Source organism: Bombina bombina, chromosome 3 (assembly GCF_027579735.1).
Source record: "Bombina bombina isolate aBomBom1 chromosome 3, aBomBom1.pri, whole genome shotgun sequence".
NCBI classification, from domain to species: domain Eukaryota; kingdom Metazoa; phylum Chordata; class Amphibia; order Anura; family Bombinatoridae; genus Bombina; species Bombina bombina.
Window position 1 is genome coordinate 530,848,627 of NC_069501.1, and position 24,758 is coordinate 530,873,384.

Here is a 24,758-nt window from a genome sequence, read left to right on the forward strand (position 1 = left end):
CAAAGGCAAATAAGATCTGATTCAGATAGAGAATACTTTTTTAAACAACTTTTTAATGTACTTATTCTATCAAATGTGCTTCATTCTCTTGGTTTCCTTTGTTGAGGGAGCAGCAATTCACTATTGGGAGCTAACTGAACACATCAGTGAGCCAATGACAAAAGGACGCCACTAACCAGCAGGTAGCTCCCAGTAGTGCATTGCGACTCCCTAGGTAATCTTTTCAACAAATGATGCCAAGTGAACAATGTAAATTAGATTATAGAAGTAAACTGGAAAGTTGTTTAAAATTGCATGCTCTATCTGAATCATGAAATAAAATAATCTGTGTTTCGTGTCCCTTTAAGTGTGGTATACTTTGTATTGAAAATTAACTAAATATATTTAACCTGTTGTTAGTATTGTGTGCCATTATGGGGACCATATCTGTAGAAGGATATAAATAAACAGGTATCTGTTCAAAGGAAATCTACTAAAATGGTACATGGTCTAAAAAATAAAACTTACAACAAAAGACTGAGGGCTAGTTTACGAGTAGCGCATTATTTTAAGAAGTACGCTTTTAGCGCTCGTCGGGTTGCATTCGTATTATGAATTGAAAGTAAACTGTTTTTGCTTGTGCACTAACTCGACGAGCGCAAAAAGCCAAACTTACAATATTGCGCAAGTGATTGACCTATTCCCCCATAGAAGTCAATGGAGCAAAAAGTGGAAAAAAAACACCCTACTCGCCCGCATACCGGATCTAATATTCTCAAGGGCGCAAACCGGCATGACAATATTACTATTTTACATTTAAATGTTCTTCACATAAAAGAATATGTTCTATTTCATCATCAATATATATATATTGAAAAAGACTAGACAAATGGTTATTATTAGCGCTTCCAGAGACCAGTGTCAGCATATGTATCCACATATGAAGTTTGATGTGAAAAAGAAGAAATTTGTATTTTTATGTGAAACATGAGAAACAATCCTATTTCTTGTTTCCAGTATTTAAGCCTCCAATCCTATATGGCAATAGGCTTTAAATGATTTGTCCTTAACAATCGATCTTAGAGATTTGTCTGAAACCCCCAAATCGCTCAGTGTATATTGTACAAGGAGCGTTTGTGGAATGAGGGTTGTCAGTTTACTCTAGAGCTAGGGTCAATAAAAACAATACTTTTTTGTAGATAGTTTAAAAAACAAAAACTGTTGAAATATAAAATCATTACTGAGCTTAAAATAGTATAAATATAAGTATAAATACTTAGCTTTAAAATGAGTTAGGTGGATTGATATATCGGGGGGTAGTTATCAAGCCGTCAACCTCAAATACGCTGGAATTCCGCAGCGTATTTGTGGCGAGGCTGATTCGTCTTAGTTATCAAAGGCTAGATACCGGCAAAAGTAGAATTTTGTGACGTAAGCTTCGATCTGCCGGACTCAGTCCGACACAGATCGATTCTTACGTCACTCCAGATGTTCCGCACACAAGTTCGGCACAATCTGACTACTTTTGCTAGTTATCAAAAAACTAGCAGGTACGCTCAGCACTTTTACGGCCCAGCGTACCTGGTTTTCAATCCGCCGCCCTAGAGGCGGCAGATCCCATAGGAATCAATGGGAGTCTGACCATAGCGAAAGTTCATGTTCGCTGCTGCCAGACATCCCATTGATTCCTATGGGAGATGTGTACACCTAACACCCTAACATGTACCCCAAGTCTAAACACCCCTAATCTGTCCCCCCTACACCGCCGCAACTAAATAACTGTATTACCCCCTAAACCGCCGCTCCCGGAGCCCACCGCCACTATAATAAACATGGTAACCCCTAAACCGCCGCTCTCTGACCCCGCCGCAACTATAATAAATATGTTAACCCCTAAACCGCCACTCCCAGACCCCGCCGCCACCTACATGATACCTATTAACCCCTATCCTGCCCCCCTATACCGCTGCCCTCTATAATAAAGTTATTAACCCCTATCCTGCCGATCCCAGACCTTGCCGCAACTAAATAAATAGTTTAACCCCTAAACTGCCGCTCCCGGACCCCGCCACAACCTATATTAAACTTATTAACCCCTATCCTGCCCACTACACCGTCGCCACCTATAATAAATTTATTAACCCCTAATCTGCCCCCCTACACCTATAAAAAATTTATTAACCCCTATCCTGCCCCCCCTACACCGCCGCCACTGAATTAAAATTATTAACCCCTAAACCTAAGTCTAACACTAACCCTAACACCCCCCTAACTTAAATATTAAGTAAATAAATCTAAATAATATTTCTATTATTAACTAAATTAATCCTTTTTAAAACTAAATACTTACCTTTAAAATAAACCCTAATATAGCTACAATATAAATAATAATTATATTGTAGCTATCTTAAGATTTATTTTTATTTTACAGGCAAATTTCAATTTATTTTAACTAGGTACAATAGCTATTAAATAGTTATTAACTATTTAATAGCTACCTAGCTAAAATAAAGAGAAATTAACCTGTAAAATAAAAACTAACCTAAGTTACAATTACACCTAACACTACACTATCATTAAATTAATTATTCCTATTTAAAACTAAATACTTACCTGTAAAATAAATCCTAAGATAGCTACAATATAATTAATAATTACATTGTAGCTATTTTAGGATTTATATTTATTTTACAGGTAACTTTGTATTTATTTTAGCTAGTTAGAATAGTTATTAAATAGTTATTAACTATTTAATAACTACCTAGCTAAAAGAAATACAAAATTACCTGTAAAATAAATCCTAACCTAAGTTACAATTAAACCTAACACTACACTATCATTAAATTAATTAAATAAATTAACTACAAATAACTACAATTAAATACAATTACATAAACTAACTAAAGTACAAAAAATAAAAAAAGCTAAGTTACAAAAAATAAAAAAAATAAGTTACAAACATTTAAAAAATATTACAACAATTTTAAGCTACTTACACCTAATCTAAGCCCCCTAATAAAATAACAAAGCCCCCCAAAATAAAAAAATGCCCTACCCTATTCTAAATTAAAAAAGTTCTTTTACCTTACCAGCCCTTAAAAGGGCCTTTTGCGGGGCATGTCCCAAAGAAAACTGCTCTTTTGCCTGTAAAAGAAAAATACAACCCCCCCCAACATTAAAACCCACCACCCACATACCCCTAATCTAACCCAAACCCCCCTTAAAAAAACCTAACACTACCCCCCTGAAGATCATCCTACCTTGAGTTGTCTTCAGCCAGCCGACCCACCGATGGAACCAAAGAGGAGATCCGGAGCGGCAGAAGTGATCCTCCAAGGGGCGCTGAAGAAGTCTTCCATCCGATGAAGTCATCTTCCAAGCGGCGCTGAAGAAGTCTTCCATCCGGGCGATGTCATCTTCCAAGCGGCGCTGAAGAAGTCTTCCATCCGGGCGATGTCATCTTCCAAGCAGGGTCTTCAATCTTCTTCTTCAGGATCCATCTTCATTCCGCCGATGCGGAACATCCTTCTTCCCCGACGGACTACCGATGAATGAAGGCTCCTTTAAGGGACGTCATCCAAGATGGCGTCCCTTCAATTCCGATTGGCTAATAGGATTCTATCAGCCAATCGGAATTAAGGTAGGAAAAATCTGATTGGCTGATTGAATCAGCCAATCAGATTGAAGTTCAATCCGATTGGCTGATCCAATCAGCCAATCGAATTGAGCTCGCATTCTATTGGCTGTTCCGATCAGCCAATAGAATGCGAGCTCAATCTGATTGGCTGATTCAATCAGCCAATCAGATTTTTCCTACCTTAATTCCGATTGGCTGATAGAATCCTATCAGCCAATCGGAATTGAAGGGACGCCATCTTGGATGACGTCCTTTAAAGGAGCCTTCATTCGTCGGTAGTCCGTCGGGGAAGAAGGATGTTCCGCGTCGGCGGAATGAAGATGGATCCTGAAGAAGAAGATTGAAGACCCCGCTTGGAAGATGACATCGCCCGGATGGAAGACTTCTTCAGCGCCGCTTGGAAGATGACATCGCCTGGATAGAAGACTTCTTCAGCGCCGCTTGGAAGATGACTTCATCGGATGGAAGACTTCTTCAGCGCCCCTTGGAGGATCACTTCTGCCGCTCCGGATCTCCTCTTCGGTTCCATCGGTGGGTCGGCTGGCTGAAGACAACTCAAGGTAGGATGATCTTCAGGGGGGTAGTGTTAGGTTTTTTTAAGGGGGGTTTGGGTTAGATTAGGGGTATGTGGGTGGTGGGTTTTAATGTTGGGGGGGTTGTATTTTTCTTTTACAGGCAAAAGAGCAGTTTTCTTTGGGGCATGCCCCGCAAAAGGCCCTTTTAAGGGCTGGTAAGGTAAAAGAGCTTTGAACTTTTTTAATTTAGAATAGGGTAGGGCATTTTTTTATTTTGGGGGGCTTTGTTATTTTATTAGGGGGCTTAGATTAGGTGTAAGTAGCTTAAAATTGTTGTAATATTTTTTAAATGTTTGTAACTTATTTTTTTTTATTTTTTGTAACTTAGCTTTTTTTATTTTTTGTACTTTAGTTAGTTTATGTAATTGTATTTAATTGTAGTTATTTGTAGTTAATTTATTTCATTAATTTAATGATAGTGTAGTGTTAGGTTTAATTGTAACTTAGGTTAGGATTTATTTTACAGGTAATTTTGTATTTCTTTTAGCTAGGTAGTTATTAAATAGTTAATAACTATTTAATAACTATTCTAACTAGCTAAAATAAATACAAAGTTACCTGTAAAATAAATATAAATCCTAAAATAGCTACAATGTAATTATTAATTATATTGTAGCTATCTTAGGGTTTATTTTACAGGTAAGTATTTAGTTTTAAATAGGAATAATTAATTTAATGATAGTGTAGTGTTAGATGTAATTGTAACTTAGGTTAGTTTTTATTTTACAGGTTAATTTCTCTTTATTTTAGCTAGGTAGCTATTAAATAGTTAATAACTATTTAATAGCTATTGTACCTAGTTAAAATAAATTGAAATTTGCCTGTAAAATAAAAATAAATCCTAAGATAGCTACAATATAATTATTATTTATATTGTAGCTATCAGGGTTTATTTTAAAGGTAAGTATTTAGTTTTAAATAGGATTAATTTAGTTAATAATAGAAATATTATTTAGATTTATTTAATTAATATTTAAGTTAGGGGGGTGTTAGGGTTAGTGTTAGACTTAGGTTTAGGGGTTAATAATTTTATTACAGTGGCGGCGGTGTAGGGGGGGGCAGGATAGGGGTTAATAAATTTATTATAGGTGGCGACGGTGTAGGGGGGGCAGGATAGGGGTTAATAAGTTTAATATAGGTTGCGGCGGGGTCCGGGAGCGGCGGTTTAGCGGTTAAACTATTTATTTAGTTGCGGCGAGGTCCGGGATCGGCAGGATAGGGGTTAATAACTTTATTATAGAGGGCGGCAGTATAGGGGGGCAGGATAGGGGTTACTAGGTATAATGTAGGTGGCGGTGGTGTCCGGGAGCTGCGGTTTAGGGGTTAATTCATTTATAAGAGTTGCGACGGGGTCTAGGAGCGGCGGTTTAGGGGTTAATACATTTATAAGAGTTGTGGCGGGGTCTAGGAGCGGCGGTTTAGGGGTTAATAACTTTATTTAGCTCCGGGGGCGCCGGTATAGGGGGTAGAACAGTGTAGTTAGTGTGGGTGCTTAGTGACAGGCTAGCAAAAAAGCTGTAAAAAAGCCGAAGAGCAGCGAGATCGGATGAGTGATAACTCTCACGGTCCGCTGCTCATTGCCCCGTACTTGGTGCGCGGCTTTTTGACAGCTTTTTTGATAACTTAGGTGAAATTTTTCAGGTCCGCGGCGGCGATGTGAGGCGAGCTTAGGCAGGGGTATTGGGCCGGCGAAGGCAGGTAAAGTAGACACGTTGATAACTACCCCCCATCATAGCTAGTGTTGCTATGAGTGAAAGTGCCGTGCGGCTGGTTGGACTGACCCAGAAGTGACGTCACGAATGAGCGATACATAACCTTACGCGTTTCGTGAGCGTCTATGCTCACTTCGTCAACTCTCGTCAGTGAGGTGCAGCCATATCCCTCTAGGCACACTGAGCAACGGGTCCACGTCTGGATTCCCGCATCACACTTAGGGAAACTTCCCTAAGTGTCATAATTTGCATAAATAAAAAGATAGAAGCGCTCAACCTGGGAACGAACAATAGCATAATAGCTTGTTCTATGGCTAGTTACCACCCAAGATGCAGCCTCTTTTTGCTCAACATGTGCCTTTCACAGAGAAGAACTTTCCTGAAGCATATCAGTCGGATCCTGACTTAATGTTGAGCAAAAAGAGGCTGCTTCTTGGGTGGTAATAACATTAGTATAGTGGCGACAATGTCGAGGAGCTGCAGAATAGGGGTTAATAATTTTTATTAGTGGCGGCGATGTCGGGAGCGGCAGATTAGGGGTTAATAACTTTAATGTAGTACTTCATAACAAAGGAGGAAGACCAATGGCACTACTTCTTTAAATAAAAGATAAGCTCTAGATCTCTTAGTGTGATAGGCTCTGGGGTGTATTCCAGATCTATACTTTATAATAATAGAGTCGGTGGTGCTCTGTACTATATATAAACTTGGAGAACAAAATGTGGTTAAGAGAATAACCACAAAAAAGAGTACACTTGTAGCACTCAGGAGCTAGTTAAATTGCTAGGAAAAATTCTGAAAAGCACAGTGAGTTGGAACATTAGAAAGACAACATTAGTCTCCAAGTCTTGGAGACTAATGTTGTCTTTCTAATGTTCCAACTCACTGTGCTTTTCAGAACTTTAATGTAGTGTTTGCATTGTGGGAGTGCCTTGGTTTAGGGGTTAATAGGTAGTTTATGGGTGTTTAGTGTACTTTGTAACACTTTAGTTATGAGTTTTATGTAACAGTTTCTCAGATGGCGGTACGGATCTTCTCATTATAGGCTGTAACGCAAGCTTTTTAGCCTCACCGCAAAACTCGTAATGGCTGCGCTATGGAAGTCCTATGAAAAAACTTAAATTTTTTGAGTGCGGGACTGACGTTGCGTTACGGGCTAAAAAGGCTTGTGCTACAGCTATACCGACAAGACTTGTAATGGCTGTGGTGCCGTTTTAACGCTGAAATTACCTTTTTATCAGTGTTAAAACACGAACGCAAAACTTGTAATCTAGGTGTCTGATAAGTATAGCAATGAAACAATATTCATATATATCTCTCCATTTGTTTTTGTTTTTTTAATTCCTTAGCTGCCAGATAGAGCACCAACAAGCTTATAGCATACAAAGGGTTAAGGAAGGTGTTATGTTGTAAAATTGTATTGATCAGTTCCAGAGTTTTATATTATTTTTTCTGTTTATCTGTTTAGTTATAAAATATAGTTAGAGAGATTTCTTGTTGCAGAATGGAACCTAATTTGTTCCAAGCTCATGAAATACAAATTGTGCCAATTCATAAAGTACCACAAACCTAAGAAAATAAAAAATAAAAAACTTTTTTGAGGGATGGGTGGCGGTAATGAAGAGAGGGGGTACTCATAAATGAAAAGCCTAATCAAGGGGTACGGGAGAGAAAAAAGGTTGTGAACCGCTGTACTATATGATCGTTTTAGAGACTTCTGGCAGCCAAATTGTGTATAAGTGTTATGGTAAGGCACCTCAGCCTGTCTGAGATGTAGGGGGCCTGATTGGTTTATGACTTTAAAAAAAATTTGCATAACATTAGGCGGCTGTGGTATTAAAAATTCTTAAGGTGACAGTGTATTTAAAAAAATTCTACAATTTGGGGAATTGTTTATTTAGTATTATTGACATGGACCAAGACTCTGTGTCTTTTGACAAATGCTTGTTATGCCTTGAGGCACAAATTAATTTGCCTATGCAATTCTGGGCTGCATGCTTAGCTAGAACACTTCAATTTAAAGATAAATTGTTGCCATCTGAGCCCAATGTCTCTCAGGATGATGCTGTTCAGGCAATGCCACAGCTTTCTCCTCAAACGTCCCAAGCCTCTATGGCATCACATACAGTGCCCTGCAGTTCCTCTCAGCTTCCTGGAGGAGTTTATTTGCCTGCAGATTTTGCTGCACAGGTATCTTCTGCAGTATCTGCTGCATTATCTGCTTTTCCTATGCTGGGAAAATGCAAGAGGAAAATTAGACATTCAGATAGTAAGGTTTCTGTTCCACCTACTGCTACGCAGGTTGCCCTCCCTCATAAGTCTGATGAGGAGGATATGTCGGTAGCCTCTGAGGGTGAAATCTCAGATTCAGACAGTATTATTCCTTCATCTGATACTTCTGTTGTTGTCAACCCTAAGAAGTCTAGTAAACGTAATAAATACTATGATGTTCCTTCCTCTGTGGAAGTTTTTCCTGTCCCAGACCGTGTGACGGATATTATTTCACAGGAATGGGAGAAGCCAGGGATTCCTTTCTCCCCGTCTCCCATATTTAAAAAGATGTTTCCTGTTGCTAACTCCATTAAAGATTCTTGGCGTACGGTGCCTAAAGTAGAAGGGGCTATTTCTACTCTGGCTAAGAGAACTATGATCCCTATTGAGGATAGCTGCTCCTTTAAGGATCCCATGGAGAAAAAGCTGGAGTCGTATTTGAAAAAAGATGTATGTTCATCAATGACTTCAATGGCAACCTTCAGTTTCTATTGCCACAGTAACAAGTGTGGCATCTTATTGGTGTGACGCCTTGTCTGAATCAATTTTAGCAGAGACTCCATTGGAGGAGATACAAGATAGAATTAAGGCTCTCAAACTAGCAAATTCTTTAATTTCTGATGCTAACATGCAAGTTATTAGACTGGGAGCCAAGATGTCTGGCTTCAATGTCTTAGCCCGCAGGACATTGTAGCTAAAATCTTGGTCAGCTGATGTTACCTCTAAGTTCAAGCTTCTGGCGCTTTCTTACAAGGGTAAGACCTTGTTCGGACCTGGTCTGGCAGAAATAATTTCTGATATTACGGGTGTAAAAGGGTCTTTTCTACCGCAAGACAAGAAGAACAGAAATTTTCGTTCCTTTCGAAACTTCAAAAAGTCAAAAGTCTTCCTCTCCATCTTCCAAGCAGAAGCAGTCCAAGTCTTCTTGGAAGCCCAAACAGTCTTGGAATAAAGTAAGCAATAAAAAAAAAAACCTCAGCTGAGTATAAGTCAGCATGAACGGTCGGTCCCCGGTCCGGGATCGGATCAAGTGGGGGGGCAAACTTTCCCTGTTTGGTCAAGCATAGAGACGAGATGTCCCAGATCCTTGGGCTGTGGAAATAGTATCTCAAGGTTACAGAATAGAATTAAAAACTTTCCCTCCCAGGGGCAGATTCCCCCTCTCAAGATTATCTGCAGACCAGGTAAAAAGAGAGGCAATCTTGGACTGCGTTCAGGACCTTTCCTAACTGGGAGTGATTGTTCCAGTTCCAGTAAGGGAACAGGGTCTAGGATTCTATTCAAATCTGTTTGTGGTTCCCAAAATAAAGGGAACTTTTCGACCCATTTTAGACCTAAGTGCCTCAACAAGTTTCTCAGGGTACTGTCCTTCAAAATGGAAACCATTCGTTCCATTCTTCCTTTGGTCCAAGAGGGTCAGTTCATGATGACCGTAGACCTGAAGGGCGCGTATCTTCATGTTCCCATCCACAGGGATCATCACAAATTCCTGAGATTCGCCTTTCTAAACAAGCACTTTCAGTTTGTGGCTCTTCCGTTTGGACTTGCCACAGCTCCCAGAATTTTTTTCAAAGGTTCTGGGGGCTCTCTTGGCAGTGATCAGGTCTCGGGGGAATTGCAGTGGCACCATACCTGGATGACATATTGGTTCAGGCGCCATCTTTTCAACAAGAAAACTCTCATACAGAGGTCTTGTTGGCTTTTCTACATTCCCACGGTTGGAAAGTGAATCTGTAAAAGAGTTCCCTTGTTCCCTACAAGGGTGGTTTTCTTAGGAACCATAATAGATTCCCTATCTATGAAAATTTTTCTGACAGAGGTCAGAAAATCCAAAATTCTCTTCTCTTGCCTCTCTCTTCAGTCTACTGTTCTGCCATCAGTGGCTTAATATATTGAGGTAATTGGTCTGATGGTCACTTCCATGGACATCATTCCCTTTGCTCAATTCCATTTGAGAGCTCTGCAATTATGCATGCTCAGACAATGGAATGGAGACCATTCGGATCTGTCTCAGAGGATAGATCTAGACCAGTCAACAAGAGACTCTCTCCTGGGGTGGCTTCTCAGGATCATCTGTCTCAAGACACATGCTTCCGGAGACCTTCCTGGGTGATTGTCACCAAGGATGCCAGCCTGCTAGGCTGGGGAGTAGTCTCAGACTCGTTAAAGGTGCAGGGACTATGGTCTTGGGAGGAGTCTGCTCTCCCCATAAACATCTTGGATTTAAGAGCGATTTACAATGCTCTGATGGCTTGGCCTCAATTGTCTTCAGCCCAGTTTATCAGGTTTCAGCCGGACAACATCACCTCAGTGGGTTACATCAACTACCAGGGAGGAACTCTGAGTTCCTTAGCCATGAAGGAAGTGGCACACATTATTCAGTGGGTGGAAGCTCACAATTGTTGTCTATCTGCCATCCACATTCCTGGAGGGGACAACAGGGAAGCGGATTTCCTGAGCAGACAGACATTTCATCCCGGGGAGTAGGCTCTTCATCCGGAGGTGTTCTCCAAGTTAACCCTCAAATGGGGGGTGCCAGAGTTGGATCTGATGGTGTCTCGCAGAATGCCGAGGTTCCAAAGTATGGTTCAAGGTTAAGAGATCCTCAGGTCTAGCATACCTGTTTTCTCCATTTGCACTCCTTCCATGAGTTATTGCTCGTATCAAACAAGAGAGAGCATCTGTAATTCTATTAGCTCCTGCATGGCCTCGCAGGATCTGGTATGCACGCCTAGTGAAGATGTCATTTCGGCTGCCTTGGAGGTTTCCTCTGAGGAAGGACCTTCTAACTCAGGGTCCATTCCTCCTTCCAAATCGCGTTTCTCTAAAGCTGACTGCTTGGAGATTGAACACTTAGTTCTGTCTAAGCGTGGATTTTCTGAGTCGGTCATTGAGACCATGATCCAGGCTCGCAAGCCTGTTACTCGAAAAATTTACCATAAGGTATGGCGTAAATACTTTTATTGGTGTGAATCTAAGGGCTACTCTTGGAGTAGGGTCAGGATTCCTAGAATTTTGTCTTTTCGCCAGGAAAGTCTGGAGAAAGGGTTGTCAGTCAGTTCTCTGAATGGTTAGATTTCTGCATTATCTATTTTGTTACACAAGCGTCAGATCTTTTGTCAGGCCCTGTGTTTAAACCTGTTGCTCCTCCTTGAAGCCTTAATCTTGTTACTATCTTGGAAGGTTTTGTTTCTTATTGCTATCTCTTCTGCAGTGTGATTCGCCTTACCTTATCTTTTATGTGGATAAGGCAGTTCTTCATACTAAATTGGGGTTTCTTCCTAAAGTGGTTTCGGATAGAAATATTAATCAGGAAATTGTTGTTCCTTCTCTCTGTCTCAATCCTTCTTCTCATAAAGAACGTCTGTTGCAACTTGGATGTTGTGTGTGCTCAAAAATTCTACCTACAGACGACTAAGGATTTTTGCCAGTCTTCTGCCCTGTTTGTTTGTTTCTCAGGAAAGCATAAGGGTCAGAAGGATACTTCTACTTCTCTTTCCCTCTGGTTGAGAGGTATGATTCGTTTTGCTTATGAGACTGCTGGACAGCAGCCTCCTGAGAGAATTACAGCTCATTCCACTAGGGCTGTCTCCTCTTTTTGGGCTTTAAAAAATGAAGCTTTTGTGGAACCGATTTGCAAAACAGCAACTTGGTCCTCTCTGCATAATTTTTCCAAATGTTATAAATTTAATACTTTTGCCTTGGCTGAGGCCTCTTTTGGGAGAAAGGTTCTTCAAGTGGTGCCTTCTGTTTAGGTCTGCCTGTCTTGTTCTCCCCCCCCCCCCTGTTCATTCTGTGTCCTCTAGCTTGGGTTTTGGTTCCCATTAGTTATTGAATGACATTGTGGACTCTCCATATCTTAGGAAAGAAAACAAAATGTATGCTTACCTGATAAATTTCTTTCTTTCCGGATATGGAGAGTCCACGTTCCTACCCTTTATTAAGATAGTTATTTTTGTCTAAACCTCATGCACCTCTACACCTTTCTGTTATTCCTTTTCCATTTGCCTTCGGTCAAATGACTGGGGATTATGGGTAGGGGAGTGACACTTTACAGCTTTGCTGTGGTGCTCTTTGCCTCCTCCTGCTGACCAGGAGTGATATTCCCACTAGTAACTGAATGACGTCGGGAATTCTACATATCCGGAAAGAAATACATTTATCAGGTAAGCATACATTTTGTTTTTACATGTTTTGATCTACTTTACTGCAAAGGGCTCCAATGCACATATATATATATATATATATATATATATATATATATATATATATATATATATATATATATATATATATATATAAAGAATGGAGTAGAATGAAGGGCACTCTCAGGATTTGTTTGTATTTGCAAATAAAAATTATTTATTCATAGTATCAGAAATTCTTCATAGTCGACGTTTCTGCTTTCACAGAAGCCTTCCTCAAGACAGGTAATGTCTATAGAATAAAAGAAAAAAAAAAACACCCATTGTAGACAAACACATATTTTATATCAAAGTGAAAAAATATACACCCAACACCAGTTGTAATATGTTGTTTAAAATAATATGAAAGGATATACATGGTTACCAATCCATGGATACCAAGCCAAGCGCTAAGAACTGCTATGCTGAATGGCCAAAAGATACCAAAACTTATTTATTGGAAACCATGAGAAAGATAACACAACTACGAAAAAGTCTTGTTTGACAATAAGACTCATGCTGTGATGGTGTGGACAATACCACTCTATTCAACTGATTCAACTTCTACAGGATCGGATCTTCCCCCACACACTGTATCTTGGTTACTCTTGATGAAAATAGCCTCTACATGGTAATCCCCCATAACATCGGTGTAGAGGCGGTCAGACAGTTCCTGGTATCCAGTACTGAATATGCTGGCCCTCCCATTGAAGTCTTATTGGACTGACTTTTGACCTGTTTGACACACAACTACTTCAGATTCCAAGATACATACTACTTGCAGTTGGTCGGTACAGCCATGGGATCTAGCATGGCCCCCTCCTATGCGAACCTCTTCATGACCTGGTTTGAGAAACAATTTATATTCCATGAGCGAAACCCTAATATCCTCCTGTACCGCAGGTACATTGACGATTTATTCATCGTGTGGAGGGTACCCATGATGAACTGACACAATGGATACAATATTTGAACAGTGCGGAACCATCAATTAGTCTTAAAAGTGAAAGTGATGAAAATGAAATACATTTTTTAGATCTATTTATATTCAAATCGCATAAAGATGTCGGCTGCAGCCTCAACACTACGTTGTACTCAAAACCCACAGACCGTAATACACTATTACAAAGTGATAGTTTTCATCCTACTCAGCTTAAATCTGGAATCATTAAGTCCCAGTTCCTTAGGGTCATACACAATAATTCTGACCCCAGCAAAAGATCAATACAACTAAGTAAAATGAAGGCAAAATTCCTGGAAAGGGGCTACAGCCTCAAGCTAGTAACTGAAATAATGGACCAAGTCATTCATTTGGATCAAGCGACTCTCATCCAAAGGAAACAAAAAACAGGAAAAGCAATGAATCAACCGCAATTAAACTTTGTCACTGGGTTCAGTCCAGCAACTAAACAAATTGGGGACATAGTCCGCAGAAATTGGCATCTCATTAATGGAGATCTTACTCTACCATTCAAAGCAATGCTGCCCCCTCAAATCATGCATAGGAGCAGCAGGAGCCTTAGGTCACTATTGATGAAGACTGACCCCTGGCGCAGCCCTAAAACCTGGTTGGACAGGACGAAGCCAGGATGCTTCAAATGTGGGAACTGTGTCACATGCAACTCACTACTGACTGGTCAAACATTTCATAACCCTCACTCTACAAAGACGTATCAGATAAGACACCGTCTCACTTGCACCTCCCAATTTGTGGTCTATTTCCTCACTTGTCCTTGTGGCCGATATTATGTGGGTAAGACCAGCACAACTTTCCGGGAGAGACTAGCAAACCATAAAAGTGCCATTAGAACTGCCATCAAAGAGGGGCGATCTGACCAACCAGTTGCCCGCCATTTTGTGGAATACCATCATCCCATCTCCTCTTTAAGAGCTATGCTGATTGACATGGTTGTACCGCCTAGAAGAGGTGGCAACAGAAATGAAGAACTACTACGCTGTGAGAGTAGGTGGATATATACGCTCAACACCCTTAGCCCACATGGCCTCAATGTGCATCTGGACTATTCTGTGTTTTATTGATGTAGTGTGGACTTAGTATACTCCTTTATCAGTACCATCATTATTACTGTTATTTTTATGCTATTTATGCATTCTTTTAGCATTTTGTTTTTTGTTGCTCTTGTTTTGTCTTCCTTTTCCCTACTGGTTAGTTTCCTGTGAATTGTGCGGTTTTAGCACTGTCATATACACCTCACACCTAGGTTTGGTATGTTTACTTGTTTCTGCTATTTTGTTTGAGTCTGCTCCACGGTTTGGTTTCTATATCTATTAATTCACAGCTATCTCTGCTGTTTACATACCTAACATGTGCTACAATTGGGTTTACTATTCGAGATTTCATCGACACGCTATGTATACTAATTTTCTAATATATGTGAATAAGCTAGTCTGTCTTGATCTATACATCAGGTTTATTTATCTTTCTACGTTAACAGCTATCTGGCTGGAGTGCTATATTTGGAAGCTTCGTAGTGCCGATATAGACTATCGTCTACATCTTGAGTGGTGCCCTCACACTATCCGGGGATGTTATTGCAGGTAAATAAGCAGTTTTTATGGGGGGTAACTATGCGGCATTCTCTTTGTGCGCATGTGTGGCTACAGGCTAATCTTTGGTTTTCTGACAGTAATTACATCCAGCTGGACCTGTGATGTATTAGTACACACCCCCAGTTTGTAGCCAATAGTCGTGCTTTTTAAAGTTTTTAAGGCCCGCGAGCGCCCTATGGCACTATACGCTATCTACTGTTTGGGGAGCACGGCTTTATGCCGACATAAGGTAACTTTTCTGGCTATTTGTTATTTGCTACGCGGTTTATGATTGTATTTACGTATTTTTGTGTTTTGTGTTATGCTCACACTGGCTGGTTTATCTCGGTGGCGTGTTTGCCATTTCATTAGCATATACTATACGCAATTGTTATCATATTAATATATTTGACTGTCTCTATTTAGGGTGTTGGTCATTTAGTATTGCCAGCTTGATTTGATTTGATTGAGTTTACCCCATGGTCACTTGTGGGTTGCTTTAAACTTTGTGTTTCTTTGCAACTTGTTTTGCTCTATTGGAATGGACACATCCAGGTTTAAAATTGTTTCTGTGAGTCACTCGCATTATCTATTTAGCGTGGTAGTTGCATTAATGCAATGGCTCATAAGTGTCGATTGGGTTCTGTTATTGGTTCCGCTATCAGTTTTAAGTTAGGTACATCTGTTTCCAGCTGAGCTTGTTACGTATGGGTGCCCTCCCTAAATCCTTTAATTTATTCATTCAATTGGCTGCTGGAGTACATGGTAGTTTGCTATTATAAGCTGAATTTGGTGAGTGTTCCCAATATAGCTTGTCCTATACCTTCGCCAGTTGATGTTGTATGTCGGGGGTTTAATATTATTGCAAGTTCTTCTGTGCAAATCTCAAGTTTCGTTTTACGTATAGCAGTCATACAGGCAGGATCGTTTCCTGGTCATATTTGTAAATGTCTTGTTTTTCATTAGCTCGCTCTACTTGGTACACACTGCGGTTGCTAGTGGGCTGTAAATAGTGCTACTTTACTATTCAGCTGGTCTCTATATGTTATATTTTGATACTAGTGAAACTATTCATATATACATATGTTACCGCCTCTAATGCTGTAATGTTGTTTTCGGTTTGTTCTGTGTTAACTCTTGGCAACAACAGCTGCTAATGTGCAACATAAGGGAATCTTTTTATATCTTGGCTTGTGCGTCACTTAATGGTTTGAGCTTGTGTTACTAACATCGCGGGTGAGGTGTGGTCTTATGTTTTTGTTATTTCAGGTATTGGTTTATACATTTACATATTTGTCACTATTAGGTTATAGTGTATTTACCACTCTTAGGGGCTGGGCCTCCATAACCATATATTTCACAGCTAGAGTCTGTGCCATTGTTTTACATCTAGCCCTGTTTTCAACTGAGGTATGTTTGTTCTCCTTTTGTCCTTTTTGTCTTTCAATTTTCTGCAATGATAGCCTTATCCAGACACATATGCTTTAAGCTGACAGTGTATATGTCTTATGGGTGGTATTGTCCACACCATCTCCTCACAGCATGAGTCTTATTGTCAAACAAGACTTTTTCGTAGTTGTGTTATCTTTCTCATGGTTTTTAATAAATACGTTTTGGTATCTTTTGGCCATTCAGTATAGCAGTTCTGAGCGCTTTGCTTGGTATCCGTGGATCGGTAACCATGTATATCCTTTCATATTTTAAACAACATATTACAACTGGTGTTGGGTGTATATTTTTTCACTTTGATATAAAACTATGTGTTTGTCTACAATGGATGGGTTTTTTTTTTCTTTAATTCTATAGACATTACCTGTCTTGAGGAAGGCTTCTGTGAAAGCCGAAACGTCGACTATGAAGAATTTCTGATACTATGAATAAATAAATTTTTATTTGCAAACACAAACAAATCCTGAGAGTGCCCTTCATTCTACTCCATTCTTTCTATATGTTCTTTCAAGGACTGCACCCAGGTGCTTGAGTACTACCTAAGGTTTGAGTGCTGGAATAAATTGCTATTATATATATATATATATATATATATATATATATATATATATATATATATATATGTGTATACATATGTATTTATGTGTTTGTATGTGTATATATGCCTGTAAATACATATATAAATACATATGTATACATATATATACATATATATATATATATATATATATATATATATACACACACATAATTATACATACTGTATATAGATATATATATATATATATATATATATATATATATATATATATATATATATATATATATATATATACATAATTATACATATGTAGACATCTATATTTATCTATCTCTATGTTAAAGCCATTTGCAGCCTTTTTTCACTTGAGCTCTCATATCTTTAAACTTTTATAACTTTTTTGTACATTATTTTTTGTTATTGTTTTTATTAGATGGTGTTATTATAAGTGTAAGTGTACTTTGTAATGTATTTTTGAGGTGTTTTTAGTCCTTTTTTTGTTTTGCAAAACAGTTAACCAGAGCTCTGAGGACTAAACATTCTAGTGTAAATCGCTATTGTTCTTATTCGATCGTGTTTACTTTCAACTTGTAATACGAGCGGAAAACCAGACGACCTAAATATGCATAGGTTAGAGATATAAAGGAAAGGTGTAATATGAAAATTTAAAATGTATTAAGTATTTAATAAAGGCTGTACATATTTTTAACAAAAATAGCAACACCAGAACAAGAGGTCATGATCTTACGCTTAATTTGTTTTCAAACTAATTCACAGAATTAGTGATAAGCTTAAAGGGATAGGAAAGTAAAAATTAAACTTGCATGATTCAGATAGAGCATGTCATTTTAAGACACTTAAATTCACTTCGATTTTGAAATGTGCTTTGTTCTCTTGGTATCCCTTGTTGAAATAGAATATGTACATATCCTACACTAGTGGGAGCTGCTGCCAATTGGTGCCTGCACACATTTGTCTCTTGTCATTGGCTAACTAGATGTGTTCAGCTAGCTGCCAGTAGTGCAATGCTGCTCCTTCAGCAAAAGATACAAAGCATTGTTTAAAATTTGTATGTTCTATCCAAATCATGAAAGAAAATGTTGGGGTTCACATAGAGCTTGAACCTTACAAAAAAAATTGACTTAAATTTTAAAATATACACAATCTTTTTATATGTGTTTGTGATTGGCTGATGGCTGTCACATGATACAGGGGGAGAGGGAAAAAGAAGTAACTTTGAAATTTACAGAAAAAAATCTAATTTGAAATTCATAGTAAATGTTATTAGGTTTTCTTATTATTATATATCTGTTGGTTATGGAATTCTACTGCATTTGATGGTTTAAGTCTATCTCTATGAATTAATGAAAAGAACATGAAATCCAACATTTTTCTTTCGTTATTTAGATAGAGCATACAATTTTAAACAACTTTCCATTTTATTTCTATTATCTAATTTGCTTCATTCTCTTTGTATCTTTTTTTTTTTTAAAGCATACCCAAGTAGGCTCAGGAGCTAGCTGCTGATTGGTGGCTGCAAATATATGCCTCTTGTCATTGGCTTACTGATGTGTTCAGTTAGCTCCCAGTAGTGCATTGCTGTTCATTCAACAAAGGATGCTAAGATAATTAAGCAAAATTGAGAATAGAAGTAAATTGAAAAGTTTAAGGTTTTATGTTCTATCTGAATCATGAAAGAAAAATGTTGAGTTTCATGTCCCTTTAAAAAATATGTAGAATGACTTGTTGGGTTAATGGCTCTTATCTGCTGTCAAAATCTATGTTTCAATGAAACCTCTTTAAAAGATTTTGACCAGGATGGTAAACAAACATTTAATACAAGCTAAAAAATACTATGAAAGAATCCACTACATGTTCATTTGTAGTTATATGGGTGTCTTAAATGGATACTAAACCCAATTTTTTTATTTAATGATTCAGATAGAATATGCAATTTTTAAGCAACTTTCTAATCTAACTTTTGGTTCAGCACCTTGGATAGCACTTGCTGATTGGTGGTTACATTTAGCCACCAATCAGCAAGCGCTACCCAGGTGCTGAACCTAAAATGGGCCAGCTCCTAAGCTTTCATTCTTGCTTTTTCCAATAAAGATACCAAGAGAACAAAGACAAATTGATAATAGGAGCTAATTAGAAAGTTTCATAAAATTGCATGCCCTATCCCTTTAAAATAAGCCATAAAAGCTTGAAAGCAATGGGTGGAATGGGGATCAATTAGGTATAGTTTTAAGGTTTCTTTTTTTTTTTAACCACAAATAAATGTGTTCCATTGCAGGAGGAAAAATAATAAGTTTATGCTGAAGACAATTCCTAATTTTAATGAAAGAATCTGTGATTTTTTAAATTATATTTATAATCTATGCTATAATCGCGTTTGTAACGCGTCTGTCGGTGTCGCCAGTTGCGCACGCATTATCAAAGGAATGTTGGCAGCTCAAGGCAGCCAACGGAATGTTGGCTCCGCGCTCAGCCAAAAGAATTCACTTGGATGCACTGAAGGTTGATTCTTTCACCACCCTGACATTTTCTGAATCCACCGGGATGCAGCGAAGGCAAACGGCGCATTAAAACAACAAAAAATAACCGCCCGCAATAAGTATTAAAAAAAAAAACTAACCGCCCGCAATAAGTAATAAAAAAAAACCACACAAAAAAAGGCCCGCAATAAGTATTTTTTTAAAAAAATGAACCGCCCATACGAACTATTAAGAAAAAATAAACTAACATCAGTTAAGTCAATAACAACAGGCAAATAAGTGCATCCACCAATCAGCAGCTAGTTCCCAGCAGTGCATTGCTACTCATGAGCCTACTTAGATGTGCTTTTCAACAAAGGAAACCAATAGATCAAAGCAAATTAAATAATTGAAGTCAATTGGAGAGTTGTTTTAAAATTGCATGCTCTGTCTGAATCGTGAAAGAGAAAATTGAGGTTTTGTATCCCTTTAAGAATGAAATCTAAGTAAATGCAGCATACACAGTGGCGTCACTAGGGTTGGTGTCACCCGGTGCGGTAAGTTATGGTGTCACCCCCCCCCCCCCAGAAAGCAGACACACACAAAAACACAGGCAAACACACATACAAACTCTCAGACACACTTAAAACATACTCAGATGCACACACAAACACTCGGAAACACACTCAGACACACACACACACACACACAAAAACTCAGACACACACTTACTAAATATGTAAACTGCACTGCATTAATTATAAAGCGCATGCCTAGAGCTGCTCCCTGGCTCAGCAGAGCATCAAAAGAAAGATAAACAGAGCACTCTAAAAATAAATCACTAAAGAAAAGTTTTAGGCGCAAACTATGAAAATTCTGCTCTCTGACTCTGTTCCAAGTCTGTCAGTGCACAGCCCCAGGCCGCGTGCCTACCGCTTCTTATGGCCAATCACCTCTGCACTCTGCCCACCCCCAGACCCTCGCCCGCCCTCCTAACTGTTCAGTGTGAACTTAGTGTACCGTAACCGTAATGGTCTGGTGGGCATCATACGTGGCTCCTTCACTTTAAAGACAGTGTCAAATAGTCATGTGGTCAGGTGCCAGGCATCCCCTCATGATTTGCCAGTTCCCGTTTAGAGAGACAGCACAGCAGTGAGTGACTCCACTGCTCCACATGTCACTGAGCAGTGAACACAGATAGGCAGGCAGGTTTAGGCTAGCAGCGCAATTTTGCAAGCCCCACGGCATGCCCACAACATTCATAGCGAAATTGGGCAGGGGAGAAGCAACGTACAAACAAGCAAAAGCAGCCGGGAAAACTATTTGTTGAAATTGCAGCACTGGCTCAAGGGGCAAAAAAATTGTGTGTCTACAACTTCCCCAGTCCCACCAATGTTCACAAATGCCAGCCCCTCTAATAAAAAAAAATCTATGCATCTCAACATTGTATTTCTTTGAATTTCAATAAAATTAAAAAAAAAAAAAAATTTTTTTTTTTGGTGTCACCCCCTGGAGGGTGTCACCCGGGTGCGGCCAGCCCCCCCCCCCCGACCCCCCCTAGTGACGCCACTGAGCATACATAACATGTAAGAACCTTGAAACCTGAAAGGTAATTACAATCTTAAAATCCATAAATGTTAGTATTATTGATATGTTTTAATTTTTTCTGTGTCATATGTATGGGTAAGAATACACTAAGAACTTTCCTAAATATAATTATCCTGTTTTGGCTCTTTTCCTGCTGTTTTAGTTGCCCCATACCCGATTATGATGGTCTTGTCACAGTAGTAAGAAATGGATTCGGTACTGAAGCTCGTTTTATACTAAAAGTCTTCAAGATTTCTGGATATGATACTCTCAGTCTATTTGCTGATGTTAAAATTTGCAATGGCACATGTCCAAAGGTATTTATTGTTTATTATCATTCATACTTTTATATTAATAATATTAATTATCCATAGGGTGAAAATATTTAATCAATAAATATGTTCTAAATAGAAAATATCAGCTACAGTATATCTAAAAGCTACGTTAGTGTGATATACATTGGGAGAGGTTAGCAAAAACAACAACTAACTCTAAACCTACTCAGTACATGTGTAGTCACACAGTGTCAGTTCTTTTGTAATTAAATACATTTCCAACATTTAGCAAGAAAGTAGTTGTTGCTTAGCATAACTCAGTTATTTAATGCCTAATATTAGCTATTTCATACCTCATTTTAGTTATTGCACATCTCATAATAGTTATCTTTTACCTCATATTAGTTATTTCATACCTCATATTAGTTATCTCCTACCCAGGGCCGGCTCCAGAACGAATGAAATGGGGGGGCATTTTTTTTTCACGAGGGGGCACGCATTTAAAAAGCATGTATGAGAGTCAAAATAAAAGCAGACCTACTGTGGCAGTCCAGGGGTTACATTTATCAGATCTCTGGCTGTGCAGGAGTTAGATTTGTTTATATTTCTGGAAGTGCAGTGGTTACATGTGTCATATCTCAAGGAGTATAGGGGTTACATTTATAAGATGTCTGGCAGTGCCGCAAAAGTTACATTTACCAGATTTATGGCAGTGCAGGGGTTACATTTGTCATATCTCACGAATGTCTCCCACATATGACACAGCCAGTGGACACTGTTTGCATGTGTAGCTCTACCAATGACCCTACTAATGATCAAATAAGCTTTTACGTGACAATAAGTTTGAGTGCCAAGCAGTACATTACTTGTACAGATATTATTAACAGCACACACAGTATATACAGTATGTATATACACACAAATTATATATATATATATATATCCGAACATAAAAAGAAAACCAGCGAGCCTCAGGTAGAATAATGAATAAACTTTAATTCCTCTTAGTCACAGGAACTACATGTCAGGTAGTAAAAAACTGCACAGAGGCAGTGCTGTGTAGCATCTGACGCGTTTCGGCTAGAATGCCTTAATCGTAGATGCTTACTGATGGCTAATCTACTCTTAAATAGCCATCCTAATCTAGTTAATTGAAAAACACTGTTACAAAAATTTCTACAACACAATCAGACCTTGAGTGGATACAGGGAACATATATTGGGGTTAATGGATATATTATGAATGTGGTTACATGGTGATTAGTATAGAATACAATTTACAAATATGCAAGTATGCAAATATAAATAGAAACATAAACATAAACATAAATATTTTATGTGATAAATTACCAAAGTTACCAGAATTTTACCCTTGTTTATTTGAGCATTGACGAATTAGCCAAGAATAAAACATTAAAACATTAAGTATATGTTAAATGTATTTAATAGAAATAAATTCTCGTGACTAATGCATGTCTATTAGGAGGGACTCTGTTCTACTCTATGAGACACCCCACTAGGGCTCATGGATGAGTGGAAACATGTTACTTGTCTTTTAGAAAATTTACAAATTGCACTTATCTTTATACTTTTTGCCAAAAATTGATTATGTCACCACTAATGTTGAACCCTTGAGGCTTCCTAGTTCTCAGTAAAAATATCCAAAAGGCCTCTCTATAAAACATTTTCACTGTTTTATCACCTCCCCTGGGACCTACTTTAATACGTTCAATTACACACCAGTTAAAGGTGGCAACTTTCTTGTTATGTTCTTGTATGAAATGTCGCACAAGATCTGAACAGTCTATTTCTTGCTCAATATTATTAAGATGCTCCCTTATCCGTGAGCGCACCTCCCTGGAGGTGCACCCTACGTACTGTAATTTACATTGGGTGCATTCTGCAAGATAGATCACAAATCTTGTGCGACAATTCGTGCACTCACTCAGATCAAATACCTTTTGGGTTACATAAGATTGGAAATGTTTAGTGGGTCTCATATGATTACAAGCTATGCATTGTGAAAAATGACATTTATAGTGGCCTTTGGAAGTAAGCCAGCTGCTGGTTCTATTAAGCTTATTTGGTAACATAGATGGAGATAATATGTTGCCTAATGTTATTCCCCTCTTAGGGATAAAACTGCAACCTTTTGACACATAGTCCTTTAGACTATCTTCTCCTGTCACTATTGATAGATGTCTTTTCACAATATTGCATATTTCTTCAAACTGTGGACTGTAAGTTGTAACAAAACAGGGTCTATCTTCCTGAAATCTGTAATTGCTTTTGGTTTTAGAACCCTGTAATAATGAATCTCTGTCTAGTCTCTTAACTTCAAGCAAAGCCCTGTTCATAGTCTTTTTTGAATACCCTCTCTCCAGTAATTGATCCCTCAGTTTATCCGCCTCAACTAAAAAATCTGACTCAAGAGTACAATTACGCTTGAGTCTGATGAACTGGCCTTTAGCTACACCAAAACCAGTATGTTTTGGATGTGAGGACTTTGCATGGAGGATAGTATTGGAAGATATGGGTTTTCTATACAGACCAGTGGTTACTTTGCCTGTAGAGACTGACCCTTTGAGGATTACATCCAAATATGGTATCTCCACAGTTCCTGATTCTGCAGTAAATCTGAGGTTGACTTGGTTCCTATTGAGATAATTGATGAAATCTGCCTTTGCTTCGGTACCTCCTGTCCATACAAACAAGAGATCATCAATATATCTCTTGTATGTCTTGATACTGGACCTGAATGGATTCTGTTCCCCAAAGACGTGGGACCGCTCCCACCAGCCCATGAACAGGTTGGCATAGGAAGGGGCAAATTTAGCCCCCATAGCGGTCCCACGTCTCTGTAGGTAGAAGCCATCCCCGAATTTAAAGTAGTTGTGCTCTAGAAGGAATTGAATAACCCTCAACACAAATACTTTCAGATTATCATCATAAGTAGTATATACGTCTAGAGAAAATTTGATTGCCTCTAAACCATCTTTGTGTGGTATAGTGGAGTAGAGGCTGACTACATCAACGGTCAGCCATTCACACTCCTCATCCCAGGAGATTTTATCCATGCTATTGAGAAGGTGGGTGGTGTCTTTCAAATAAGAAGGTAACTGATAGACAATGGGCTGGAGTAGAGACTCTATCCAACCTGAAAGGTTTTCAAATAAAGAACCTATTCCTGAAACAATCGGTCTTCCTCTCACCTCCTCCAAGGATTTATGAACCTTGGGGAGGTGATGGAAGATAGGAATGACTGGTGATTGAACATTTAGAAAATCAAATGTAGCTTGATCTAGAATCCCCATCTCCAGCCCATCATCCAGCAAATCCACCAGTTCTCGCTTAAAATCAGCTGTGGGGTCTCTGTGTAAGTTAATATACACTTCTGGATCAGTAATCTGGCGTTCTGCCTCTTGGGTATATGACAATCTGTCCATGACAACAATGCTGCCGCCCTTGTCAGCCTGTCTGATGACAATCGTATCTCTTTCTTTCAGGCTATCGAGGGCTCGC

General features: G+C 38.7%; 1 protein-coding gene across 1 annotated transcript in view; it reads left to right on the forward strand.

The window, feature by feature from the left end:
• LOC128653593 (uromodulin-like) overlaps window positions 1-24,758 on the forward strand; it is a 68,858-nt gene that overhangs the window by 26,918 nt on the left and 17,182 nt on the right. Inside the window, exon 7 of the mRNA XM_053706975.1 lies at window positions 21,126-21,279. Within this exon, the coding sequence (XP_053562950.1) occupies window positions 21,126-21,279 (154 nt within the window). The remainder of the gene's footprint in view (window positions 1-21,125; window positions 21,280-24,758) is intronic.